Source organism: Bubalus kerabau, chromosome 23 (genome assembly GCF_029407905.1).
Source record: "Bubalus kerabau isolate K-KA32 ecotype Philippines breed swamp buffalo chromosome 23, PCC_UOA_SB_1v2, whole genome shotgun sequence".
Taxonomy (NCBI): domain Eukaryota; kingdom Metazoa; phylum Chordata; class Mammalia; order Artiodactyla; family Bovidae; genus Bubalus; species Bubalus kerabau.
The window spans coordinates 20,086,605-20,100,345 of NC_073646.1; the positions used below are offsets into that span (position 1 = coordinate 20,086,605).

Genomic DNA, 13,741 nt, shown 5'->3' on the forward strand with positions numbered 1-13,741 from the left:
TAGAAGTGCATGCTCAGGGCTTCTAGGATTACAGAAGTGTTTATGACTCATTATTTGTGTTGTTACAATTTTGATGGTATAACATTTACTGGCTTTAGAAAACAACAGAGGTATAAAGAAAACAGCAGTTTGGCTCATTATTCTGAGGGAGAAAAAGCAAAACTGAATACCAACTAAAAGAGAAATGAAGTAGGAAAGCCAGATGCCTTTTTTTTTTTTCCCTTCGCCATTGTGAATTTAAAAGTTGAGCCATGGCACTTCCCTTGCAGTTCAACGGGTTAGACTTCACCCTTTAATGCAGGGGGTGCCAGTTCAATCCCTGGTCAGGGAACTAAGATCCCACATGCCTCGTGGCCAAAAAACCAAAACAGAAAACAGGAGCAATATTGTAACAAATTCAATAAAGACTTTAAAAACAGTCCACATTTTAAAAAAAATATTAAAAAAAGAATAAAAGTTGAGCCCTGGTCAAGTTGAAAGCTTTTGTATTTGTTTCTAGCAAATCTTGTAGGAACGGGACTAGTCTGTAAATTACCTCAAATCATGTTCCTTATACAGCTTTGTGTAACATCACCCAGGTCCTCAGTAAAGTAGCACTGGGAAAATTGGTTGTGACTGAATTAGTTCTGTTGGGACTGGAGTCTCAGGCAACTAACTGGTCCCAAGAATCCAGAGCCTTTTCAAAACTGCTGCTGCTGCTGCTAAGTCGCATCAGTTGTGTCTGACTCTGTGCGACCCCAGGCAGCCCACCAGGCTCTGCTGTCCCTGGGATTCTCCAGGCAAGAACACTGGAGTGGGTTGCCATTTCCTTCTCCAATGCATGAAAGTGAAAAGTGAAAGTGAAGTCGCTCAGTCATGTCCGACTCTTAGCGGCCCCATGGACTGTAGCCTATCAGGCTCCTCCATCCATGGGATTTTCCAGGCAAGAGTGCTGGAGTGGGGTGCCATATGCAGTATCTCGTTAGGATCGGCGTTTGTACAACCTGGGCAGATAGAATAGAGTTCTTAGGTGATCACATATGCTAGGAGTCCAACTGCCAGGTTCTGTGGATGCTCTAATAGCTTCTGAGAGCTCTTTTATTATTTACTTTAAATATATTGTGTTAAGACTTTTACTGCTCTTTTTAGCATCACTAAAAACAAAATTAGCCTACTATTGTAGTTTAATATACTATTTCAATAATTTTGAATTTGCATCAAAATGAATGCATAATTAAAATTTTTTTGATGCAAATTCAAAATTATTGAAATAGTATATTAAACTACAATAGCAGGCTAATTTTGTTTCTACTGATGCTAAAAATAAAAGCATGGTTGGGCTTCCCTGGTGGCTCAGCTGGTAAAGAATCTGCCTGTCATGAAGGAGACCTGGGTTTGATCTCTGGGTTGGTGAGATCCTCTGGAGTAGGGCATGGCAATCAGTATTCTTGCCTGGAGAATCCCCAAGGACAGAGGAGCCCGGCAGGCGACGGGGTCATAAAGAGTTGGACATGACTGAGCAACTAAGCACAAATGCATGATTATTCAAAAGACAATCAGTTCAGTTCAGTCACTCAGTCGTATCCGACTCTTTGCAACTCCATGAATCGCAGCATGCCAGGCCTCCCTGTCCATCACCAACTCCAGGAGTTCACCCAAACTCATGTGCATCGAGTCGGTGATGCCATCCAACCATCTCATCCTCTGTCGTCCCCTTCTCCTCCTGCCCCCAATCCCTCCCAGCATCAGGGTCTTTTCCAATGAGTCAACTCTTCGCATGAGATGGCCAAAGTATTGGAGACAATAATCAAAAGATTATTCAAAAGGTCTCTGAATTACCTCAAATCATCTTCCTTATGTGGCTTTGGGTAACATCACCCAGGTCTTAGTTTTAGCTGCCAGACATTATGGTCTGGTTTTAACTCAAGAGTCTGGAAAGAAGTCATCATAAAAGGGGAGGGCAGCCTTCTTTCTCCTCCCCATCCTGGTGGTAGCAGCAGTGTTTCTGAGGAAGCTGATTGGAATTCTGGGGGACCAGCACAGGTCTGGTGGCCAACTGTAGAGCAATGATTTGGAATATAGGTTAGAAGCTGGTTTTGCAGCATGGACTGACAGCAGATCAATCAGTGTACAACAAACACTGGCCCAAATGCTGCAGAGGGAGAGGGGATTGCTGGTGTCACACCACTTGGCTGAGCTATGGAGTTAGCATGCTGCTGCTACTGCTGCTAAGTCACTTCAGTCATGTCCAACTCTGTGCAACCCCATAGACGGCAGCCCACCAGGCTCCCCCGGCCCTGGGATTCTCCAGGCAAGAACACTGGAGTGGGTTGCCATTTCCTTCTCCGATACTTTTGTATAATAGTAAAATACATTTCTAGGATTAGTTTACAAGGAGTTTCCATGGAAATCATATTGTTTCTTTCCTCATAGATCTGATACATTGTATGAATGGATATTCTAACATCTCAATTTGTTTCTAAGTGTTTTTTAATTGGAGTTTTAAGGCTTTTTAGCTGAAATCCCAACCAAATCACTTGCTGGTAGAGGATAATGCATTTTGTGATTTCTAAGTAAGGGTTCTGGGTGGGTTTAGCCAGTTTGGATTTGAATTCTAGTTCTGCCACTGTACATGCTGGATAACCTTAAATAAGACTTAACCACTCTGATCCTGTTACTTGCACTGTAAAATCAGATAATAATATCAGCACCAATCTCCCAGAGTTGTGGTGAGGCATAAGAGAACTCATTTTATAAAATGTTTAGCTGGCAGGCAGGCTTCCCTGGCAGCTTAGCTGGTAAAGAATCTGCCTGCAATGCAGGAGCTGCTGGTGCTGCTAAGTCGCTTCAGTCGTGTCCGACTCTGTGCGACCCCATAGATGGAAGCCCACCAGGCTCACCTGTTCCTGGGATTCTCCAGGCAAGAACACTGAAGTGGGTTGCCATTTCCTTCTCCAGCGCATGAAAGGAAAAGTGAAAGTGAAGTTGCTCAGTCATGTCTGACTCTTAGTGACCCCATGGACTGCAGCAGGAGACCCCGGTTCAATTCCTGAGTCTGGAAGATCCCCACCAGAGGGGATAGGCTACCCACTCCAGTATTCTGGCCTGGAGAATTCCATGGACAGAGAAGCCTGGGAAGCAGTCCATGGGGTCCCAAAGAGTCAGATATGATAGAGTGACTTTCATCTTCACTTAGCTGTCAGGTGTTTATTATGTAAGTATTCTTCATGCTTTTTAGTTTATATCATTAAAATAATGAAAACACTGTTAGTAGGAATGACTTACTAGAAAGAATATTAATGAACTTATTAGTTTTGTAGTGGCCAGTAGCCAGAATGCTGGTTAACTCTCCTGTCCCTGCCCTCCACTGAGACCTTGTGCTGGGACACATCTAGAGGGTTTGCAGTTCTGGAAGTTTATTGCTAGCCTCCGACAGACTCTGAGGAGAACGTGGCTACCTGCACTTTCCTAGCCTTTCTGCCACTACCACACTGAAGCTGACAGTAGGGGAGGGCTGTCAGTAGTTAAGTTAAGCAAAGTGACTGAAGTACTCACTTCCCAGGGCAAAATTTAGGGACATACTCAGAACTCAAAATATTCAGTACTGAAGATTAAGAACAACAACAACAATTTAATGCAATATTGAAAAAACACCAAAAAATTCCGTAATAAAAATAACAGAAATTAAAATAAAGATAGTCTAACTCTTCCTTTTGTTTTATCTCCTCTATAGTACCTCATTGGAGAAGGCAATAGCACCCCACTCCAGTACTCTTGCCTGGAAAATCCCATGGACAGAGGAGCCTGGTAGGCTGCAGTCCATGGGGTCGCTAAGAGTCGGGCACGACTGAGTGACTTCCCTTTCACTTTTCACTTTCATGCATTGGAGAAGGAAATGGCAACCCACTCCAGTGTTCTTGCCTGGAGAATCCCAGGGACGGGGGAGCCTAGTGGGCTGCCGTCTATGGGGTCGCACAGAGTCGGACACGACTGAAGCGACTTAGCGGCAGCAGCAGCATATTACTTCACAGTACTTTTAGGTTTTTATTTTGAAAAAAATTTTAAATGTCACATGCAAGTATTTATCTTGATTATTGAGTTGGTTTCCCCTTAAATATCATAGCCAAGGGAAATGTCTCACTCCTAGTCCCTATTCGGGGAAGTGGGGTACTGTGCGGTTGGCCAGGAGGAGCAAGTGGTGAAATATTTGGGAAGCCTGAGAAAGGTGGATTGGGCGCCCCTGGAGCATGCAGGTTGCCAGGAATGGACAAGCTGGGGACTGGGGCTCCAGGGCCCGTGGGCGGGGAAGGGGCCAAGACGGCGCTTACTGGGTCTTCCTTCCTGCCTGATACAGGGGTCGCACCGCGCCTTTGCGAGGTCTGCGCGCGGCGGCGGCTGTAAACCTGTCCGCGGGCCGCTGGCGGGGCGGTTGGGGAAGGCGTTGGAGGGAGGCGCGGTGCTCGGTTGATTAGCGCCCCTCTGCGTCGAGGCGGAGGCAGTTGCCGAGGCCTCAGCGGTGAGCGTTCGGATCTTCTCGCCCTTTCTTCTCTTCCCTAAACCTACTCTTACTCCCTATGCTCTGCTTGCCCCCGTAGGCCTTCCAGCCCAAGAGCGCTCTCCCGCTGAGCCACGCCCCCGCTCCGCCCCCCTCCTCAAAAACGCCACAAATGCACAAAAACCCAACTAGGAAATTTTTCTAATTTTTAATTTTGGCTGTAACTTAGTGATTAGAAGGAAAGCTTTGGGAGGTTCAGTCAGCTTTGATTTTAATTTGACTTCAGGCAAATGACTTGATCCCTAAATCTCAGCTATAATGTAGGGATATCATTTTATTCATCCTATAGGATTTTTGTTTTTTAAGAAAACCAAGATAAAAGTCACCAGTTTCAGTATTTTAAATTATTGGAATTCAGTGACTTTAATTACATTCATTATGTTGTGAAATTGTCAGCACTAATTGTGGAACATTTTAATCTTCCCTAAAATAAACCCTGTACTTAGGAACAGTCCTTCCTCAGGCTCCCCATTTCCACCCTCTGGCACCACAAATTGACTTTCTGTTTGTATGCATTTGCCAGTTCTGGACATTTCTTATGTCAGTGGAAATAATCAATAAGCCAGTTGAGAATAGGAAAAGAAAAGAGTTTCAATTGAATCAACCTGAGGACTGCAGCCTGGGAGAGTGGCTTTCAGATAACTGAGGAACTGCTCCAGGGAAGCCATGGTGGTTTTCTGCATAGTTTTATATCTCACCAGAGCAAATGTTAGTGGAGGAGTGTCTGGAGGCCTCTCCTCCTGTGGCCCTCATTCTTGGTAAGGATGCAAAGAAGAATCTAAGGTCTTACCTGTTGCACTCAAGTTTCTTAACAATAAGGAAAGAAAGAACAGGTCGGTAAGTGGCGGTAAGCCACTGAGTGACTGAGCACACAAAAAGAACAGAGAGAATACCTTGAGAGAGGTGGGCCTTGCAAAGGGAGGCAATGGCCCTGGAAGGGTGGGGAACAGAGATATTAAGGCAAGGTCATTTGCATAATCCAGGGGATTATTGATTAACAGACTTGATTGACAGCTGTGGGTTATATAACAAGATGCTCTACTGCACATGTCCTTTTCATAATTCAGTCTGTTATAATTAGATGTGTATATTCATGAAATATTTGTAAGTAGTTAATGAGTCCAATGGACACCAAAAGATTACTTTAGTACATGATGGTGTGAGGTGTGTGTGTGTGTGTGTGTGTGTGCCAGAGTAGGGAAAGTCCCACTAGTTGGCTGGTGGGTGATTTTTCTGGTCCCTTGACTATTTTGGAGTATTGATGGGGGCATATTTGGTGGGGGTGGTAAATTGCTTGGTGGGATTAGGTGACCACTGGATGTTTAGCTGAAGGGAGCCACTTTTCCTTTCTTTTGGCTAACTTCCTGCCTAACAGAAAGAACACCAAACAAGTAGGAATACATTCCTTTAAGGTTTCACAAAAACAAACAAACAGAAATAGATAGAAATGTATACAATGTGTCAGTATGGCCTTGGCATCAGAGAAAAGAAGTCTTATCATCCAAGAACTATCAGCACTGACATCTCAGGAAAGGAGGCATTTAATCTTTATTTTTAACAGGGACTTTTTAACTTTAGATCAATGTACCTTTTTCTTTAGTGATTAAAGCAGATGCCAAGGTTATGTTTGATAGGCTACAAACAGGCTGTTTTAGCTAGCGTAAAATTCAAGTTAAATCATGTATAAGCGAGAATGACTTCTTCGTAACTCAGTTTGTGAAAATTTCTTCCTTGACACGTATATAAATATAGAATCATATAATATGTGGTATTTTGTGTTTGGCTTCTTCCACTTGACATATTTTCAAGGTTCATGAGTTTTGTGTCATGTAACTACATTTTGGATAATACCACATTCTGTTTATCCATTCTCAGAGACTTTCAGGTTGTTTCAACTTGGGTATTATGAATAACGCTACCATGAACTTTAGTGAACATATTTTTACGTTGGTGTATGATTTCTATTCCTAGAAACTTAGGAGTAAACTTGCAAGGTCATATGGTAATTATATGTTTAACTTTTTGAGGAATGGCCAAACATTTCCACAGCTGGTATGCTACTTTACATTCCCACCAGCAGTGTGTGAGGGCTCCAGTTTTCTACATTCTTGCCAATATTTATTTTCTGTTTAAAAATTAAAATATTTTAAGTTATAGCTCTTAGTGGGTGTTTGCACATTGTGGTTTTGATTTAAATTTCCTTAGTGACTATGGCAACCCACTCCAGTACTCTTGCCTGGAGAATGCCACGGAGGGAGGAGCCTAGTAGGCTACAGTCCATGGGGTCACAAAGAGTCGGACACAGCTAAGTGTCTTCACTTCACAGTGACTATATTGAGCATCCTTTCATGTATTTGTTGGCCGTTTGTATAATTTCTTTTGGAGAAATGTCTATAGCTCCTTTTGCATGTTATTTTAGTAGTCTGTCACTTTGTTGTTGAATTGTAAGAGTTCTTTGTATGTTCATAATATGAAATCCTTATCAGATATACGATTTGAAAATATTCCATTCTATGACTTGTCTTTTCACATTCTTGTCCTTCGGTGCTCAAAAGTTTTTGACTTGGTGAAGCTCAATTTTTCCACAGTTTATTGTGATCCACACAGTCAAAGGCTTTGGCATAGTCAATAAAGCAGAAATAGATGTTTTTCTGGAACTCTCTTGCTTTTTCGATGATCCAGTGGATGTTGGCAATTTGATCTCTGGTTCCTCTGCCTTTTCTAAAAACCAACTTGGACATCTGGAAGTTCACAGTTCATGTATTGCTGAAGCCTGGCTTGGAGAATTTTGAGCATTACTTTACTAGCATGTAAAGTAGATGAGTGCAACTGTGCAGTAGTTTGAACATTCTTTGGCATTGTCTTGAGAAACCGATATGCAGGTCAGGAAGCAACAGTTAGAACTGGACATGGAACAACAGCCTGGTTTCAAATAGGAAAAGGAGTATGTCAAGGCTGTATATTGTCACCCTGCTTATTTAACTTATATGCAGAGTACATCATGAGAAACGCTGGGCTGGAAGAAGCACAAGCTGGAATCAAGATTGCCGGGAGAAATATCAATAACCTCAGATATGCAGATGACACCACCCTTATGGCAGAAAGTGAAGAGGAACTAAAGAGCCTCTTGATGAAAGTGAAAGAGGAGAGCGAAAAAGTTGGCTTAAAGCTCAACATTCAGAAAACGAAGATCATGGCATCTGCTCCCATCACCTCATGGGAAATAGATGGGGAAACAGTGTCAGACTTTATTTTTTGGGTCTCCAAAATCACTGCAGATGGTGATTGCAGCCATGAAATTAAAAGACGCTTACTCCTTGGAAAGAAAGTTATGACCAACCTAGATAGCATATTCAAAAGCAGAGACATTACTTTGCCAAAAAAGGTCCATCTAGTCAAGGCTATGCTTTTACCAGTAGTCATGTATGGATGTGAAAGTTGGACTGTGAAGAAACTTGAGCGCAGAAGAATTGATGCTTTTGAACTGTGGTGTTGGAGAAGACTCTTGAGAGTCCCTTGGACTGCAAGGAGATCCAACCAGTCCATTCTGAAGGAGATCAGCTGGGATTTCTTTGGAGGGAATGATACTGAAGCTGAAACTCCAATACTTTGGCCACCTCATGCGAAGAGTTCACTCATTGGAAAAGACTCTGATGCTGGGAGGGATTGGGGGCAGGAGGAGAAGGGGACGACAGAGGATGAGATGGCTGGATGGCATCACTGACTCGATGGACGTGAGTCTGAGTGAACTGTGGGAGTTGGTGATGGACAGGGAGGCCTGGCATACTGCAATTCATAGGATCGCAAACAGTCAGACACGACTGAGTGACTGAACTGAACTGAACTGAAGCTCAATTAATGTGTTTTCTTTTGGTATCATATCTGAGAATGCATTGCTGAATCCAAGTTATGAAGATTTCCTATGCTTCCTTCTAAAATTTTATTGTTTTAGCTCTTACTTTTGGGTGTTTGATCCATTTTAAAATAATTTTGTATATATTGTGAGGTTAGAGTCCAACTTTATTCATTTGCATTTGCCTGTTATCAGGCCCTCTCCACATTCTTGGGCAGCAATACCATAGAAATGAATATTCCTACCACAAGGCTCTTAAGCAAGCGAAGTTTTTTATTTGTTTGATATTTTGTCCACAAGGGAGAAGGCAGAAAAGACTGCCCAATAACGCCACAAAAAGTTCTGAGGAACAGACAAAAGACAGTGTGAGGGAGAGTGCTGCAAGGTACCTGATCAGCTTGTGTTTGATTTTTGAATTGGTTGGCATCAAGGTTAAATTTCAAGCATCATGAACCTTCTAGTTTCAACCAGTGTGGGGTCTATATGTTTGCAGTCAGCAGTTTTCATCTGGTGGGGATCTGTGTCCTGCAAAAAAATCTTGGGAATGTCTGTCAGGTCTTTGGGCTTTCCTGGTGGCTCAGTGATAAAGAATCCTCCTGCAATGCAGGAGCCACAGGAGACATGGGTTTGATCCCTGGGTCAGGAAGGTCCCTTGGAAGAGGGCACAGCAACCCACTGCAGTATTTTTGCCTGGAGAATCCTGTGGATAGAGGAGCCAGGCAGGCTACAGTCCTTGGGGGTCACAAAGAGTTGGACACAACTGAAGCGGCTTAGCAGCAGCAGCAGTCAGGGAAATCGGAGTTCAGTGATTCTTCAATAAAAAAAAAATTATTGGAGGATAATTGCTTTACAATATTGTGTTGATTTCTGCCTTACAATAATGTGAATCAGTCATAATTATATATATAATATTAACATATTAATAAATTTATATATATACACACACTCTCCCTCTTGAGCTTCCCTACTACCCACTCATCCCACCCGTCTTGGTCATCACAAGAGTGCCAGGCTGGGCTCCCTGTATTATATAGCAGCTTCATGTCAATGCTACTTTCTCAATTCATTCCACCCTCACCATCCCCCATGGTGTTCACAAGTCCCTTCTCTATGTCTTTTCGCCATTCCTTCTCTGTCAATAGGTTCATCAGTACCATTGTTCTAGATTCCACATATATGTGTTAATATATGATATTTGTTTTTCTCTTTCTGACTTCATTCTGATTAACAGGCTCTGGGTTCATTAACCTCACTATAACTCACTCTAATTTGTTCCTTTTTATGGCTGAGTAATATTCTATTGTATATATGTACCAGAACTTCTTTATCCATTCATCTATTAATGGCTATCTAGATTGCTTCTGCGTGCTGGCTATTGTAAAATAGTGCTGCATGTACGTTGGGGTACATGGTTTTTTGAGTTATGATCATCTCAGGGTATATGCCCAGTAATGGAATTGCTAGGTCATAGGGTAGTTTTATTCCTACATTTTTAAGGAATCTCCATGCTGTTCTCCACAATGGCTATATAATTTACATTCCCATCAACAGTGTAAGAGAGGGTTCCCTTTTCTCCACATCCTCTCCAGCATTTGTTGTTTGTAGATTTTTTTGATGATGACCATCTGACTCATTCCATAGTTCATCAGGCACTCTATCTATCAGATCTAGGCCCTTAGATCTATTTCTCACTTCCACTGTATAATCATAAGGGATTTAGTGGTTTTCCCTACTTTCTTCAATTTAAGTCTGAATTTGGCAATAAGGAGTTCATGGTCTGAGCCACAGTCAGCTCCTGGTCTTGTTTTTACTGACTGTATAGAGCTTCTCCATCTTTGGCTGCAAAGAATATAATCAATCTGATTTCGGTGTTGACCATCTGGTGATGTCCATGTATAGAGTCTTCTCTTGCGTTGTTGGAAGAGGGTGTTTGTTATGACCAGTGCATTTTCTTGGCAAAACTCTATTAGTCTTTTCCCTGCTTCATTCTGTATTCCAAGGCCAAATTTGCCTGTTACTCCAGGTGTTCCTTGACTTCCTACTTTTGCATTCCAGTCCCCTATAATGAAAAGGACATCTTTTTTGGGTGTTAGTTCTAAAAGGTGTTGTAGGTCTATATAGAACCGTTCAACTTCAGCTTCTTCAGGGTTACTGGTTGGGGCATAGACTCGGATTACTGTGATATTGAATGGTTTGCCTTGGAAACGAAGAGAGATCATTCTGTCATTTTTGAGATTGCATCCAAGTACTGCATTTCGGACTTTTTTGTTGACCATGATGGCTACTCCATTTCTTCTGAGGGATTCCTGCCCGCAGTAGTAGATATAATGGTCATCTGAGTTAAATTCACCCATTCCAGTCCATTTCAGTTTGCTGATTCCTAGAATGTCGACATTCACTCTTGCCATCTCTTGTTTGACCACTTCCAATTTGCCTTGATTCATGGACCTGACATTCCAGGTTCCTATGCAATATTGCTCTTTACAGCATCGGACCTTGCTTCTATCACCAGTCACATCCACAGCTGGGTATTGTTTTTGCTTTGGCTCCATCCCTTCATTCTTTCTGGAGTTATTTCTCCACTGATCTCAAGTAGCATATTGGGCACCTACCAACCTGGGGGAGTTTCTCTTTCAGTATCCTATCATTTTGCCTTTTCATACTGTTCATGGGGTTCTCAAGGCAAGAATACTGGAGTGGTTTGCCATTCCCTTCTCCAGTGGACCACATTCTGTCATATCTCTCCACCATGACCTGCCCATCTTGGGTTGCCCCACAGGCATGGCTTAGTTTCATTGAGTTAGACAAGGCTGTGGTCCTAGTGTGATTAGATTGACTAGTTTTCTGTGAGTATGGTTTCAGTGTGTTTGCCCTCTGATGCCCTCTTGCAACACCTACCGTCTTCCTTGGGTTTCTCTTACCTTGGGCGTGCGGTATCTCTTCATGGCTGCTCCAGCAAAGCACAGCCATTGCTCCTTACCTAGGACGAGGGGTATCTCCTCACCGCCGCCCTTCCTGACCTTCAACGTGGGGTAGCTCCTCTAGGCCCTCCTGCACCCGTGCAGCCACAGCTCCTTGGACGTGGGGTTGCTCCTCCCAGCCTCCACCCCTGGCCTTGGGCGTGGGGGCGTGGGGTAGGTCCTCAACCCCCACCCCCTACCCACCCCACCCCCCCTCCCCACCACCCTTGGCCTCGGGCTTAGGGGGGTGGGGTAGCTCCTCCCGGCCGCAGCCCCTGACCTCAGATGCTGGGTATCTCCTCTTGGCTGCCCCCCCGACCTTGGATGTGGGGTAACTCTTCTTGGCTGTTCCTGCACCATCGCAGTCTGGTACTCTCGGCCACTGCCCCTGACCTCGGACGTGGGGTGGCTCCTCTTGGCCGCTGCCCTTTGGGCATGGGGTCCTCCCGGCTTCTGCTCCTGACCTCGGACGTGGGGTGGCTGCTCTCGCAGCCACCTGCACTTAGCTCGCCAGCCACAGCCACCATGGAAAAGAAATGCAAAAAAGCAAAATGGCTGTCTGGGGAGGCTTACAAATAGCTGTGAAAAGAAGAGAAGTGAAAAGCAAAGGAGAAAAGGAAAGATATAAACATCTGAATGCAGAGTTCCAAAGAATAGCAAGAAGAGATAAGAAAGCCTTCTTCAGCGATCAATGCAAAGAAATAGAGGAAAACAACAGAATGGGAAAGACTAGGGATCTCTTCAAGAAAATCAGAAATACCAAAGGAACATTTCATGCAAAGATGGGCTCGATAAAGGACAGAAATGGTATGGACCTAACAGAAGCAGAAGATATTAAGGAGAGATGGCAAGAATACACAGAAGAACTGTACAAAAAAGATCTTCATGATCCAGATAATCATGATGGTGTGATCACTCACCTAGAGCCAGACATCCTGGAATGTGAAGTCACATGGGCCTTAGAAAGTGTCACTACGAACAAAGCTAGTGGAGGTGATGAAATTCCAGTTGAGCTATTCCAAATCCTGAAAGATGATGCTGTGAAAGTGTTGCACTCAATATGCCAGCAAATTTGGAAAACTCAGCAGTGGCCACAGGACTGGAAAAGGTCAGTTTTCATTCCAATCCCAAAGAAAGGCAATGCCAAAGAATGCTCAAACTACCGCACAATTGCACTCATCTCACGCATTAGTAAAGTAATGCTCAAAATTCTCCAAGCCAGGCTTCAGCAATATGTGAACCGTGAACTTCCTGATGTTCAAGCTGGTTTTAGAAAAGGCAGAGGAACCAGAGATCAAATTGCCAACATCTGCTGGATCATGGAAAAGGCAAGAGAGTTCCAGAAAAACATTTATTTCTGCTTTATTGACTATGTCAAAGCCTTTGACTGTGTGAATCACAATAAACTGTGGAAAATTCTGAAAGAGATGGGAATACCAGACCACCTGATCTGCCTCTTGAGAAATTTGTATGCAGGTCAGGAGGCAACAGTTAGAACTGGACATGGAACAACAGACTGGTTCCAAATAGGAAAAGGAATATGTCAAGGCTGTATATTGTCACCCTGCTTATTTAACTTATATGCAGAGTACATCATGAGAAACGCTGGACTGGAAGAAGCACAAGCTGGAATCAAGATTGCTGGGAGAAATATCAATAACCTCAGATATGCAGATGACACCACCCTTATGGCAGAAAGTGAAGAGGAACTCAAAAGTCTCTTGATGAAGGTGAAAGTGGAGAGTGAAAAAGTTGGCTTAAAGCCCAACATTCAGAAAATGAAGATCATGGCATCCGGTCCCATCACTTCATGGGAAATAGATGGGGAAACAGTGGAAACAGTGTCAGACTTTATTTTTGGGGGTGCCAAAATCACTACAGATGGTGACTGCAGCCATGAAATTAAAAGACGCTTACTCCTTGGAAGAAAAGTTATGACTAACCTAGATAGCATATTCAAAAGCAGAGACATTACTTTGCCAACAAAGGTTCGTCTAATCAAGGCTATGGTTTTTCCAGTGGTCATGTATGGATGTGAGAGTTAGACTGTGAAGAAGGCTGAGGGCCGAAAATTGATGCTTTTGAACTGTGGTGTTGGAGAAGACTCTTGAGAGTCCCTTGGACTGCAAGGAGATCCAACCAGTCCATTCTGAAGGAGATCAGCTGGGATTTCTTTGGAAGGAATGATGCCAAAGCTGAAACTCCAGTACTTTGGCCACCTCATGCGAAGAGTTGACTCATTGGAAAAGACTCTGATGCTGGGAGGGATTGGGGGCAGGAGGAGAAGGGGACGACAGAGGATGAGATGGCTGGATGGCATTACTGACTCGATGGACGTGAGTCTCAGTGAACTCCGGGAGTTGGTGATGGACTGGGAGGCCTGGAGTGCTGCGA

At 43.6% G+C, this 13,741-nt stretch overlaps 2 protein-coding genes across 3 annotated transcripts in view; one reads left to right on the plus strand and one right to left on the minus strand.

Annotated features, from left to right (window-relative positions):
- Window positions 1-13,741, minus strand: part of ZP2 (zona pellucida glycoprotein 2) — a 159,051-nt gene that overhangs the window by 78,117 nt on the left and 67,193 nt on the right. The window lies entirely within an intron of this gene.
- The window catches only part of LOC129638217 (putative uncharacterized protein CRYM-AS1), a 35,112-nt gene continuing 26,541 nt past the window's right edge, over window positions 5,171-13,741 (plus strand). Inside the window, exon 1 of the mRNA XM_055562807.1 lies at window positions 5,171-5,292. Within this exon, the coding sequence (XP_055418782.1) occupies window positions 5,241-5,292 (52 nt within the window). The 5' untranslated portion in view covers window positions 5,171-5,240. The remainder of the gene's footprint in view (window positions 5,293-13,741) is intronic.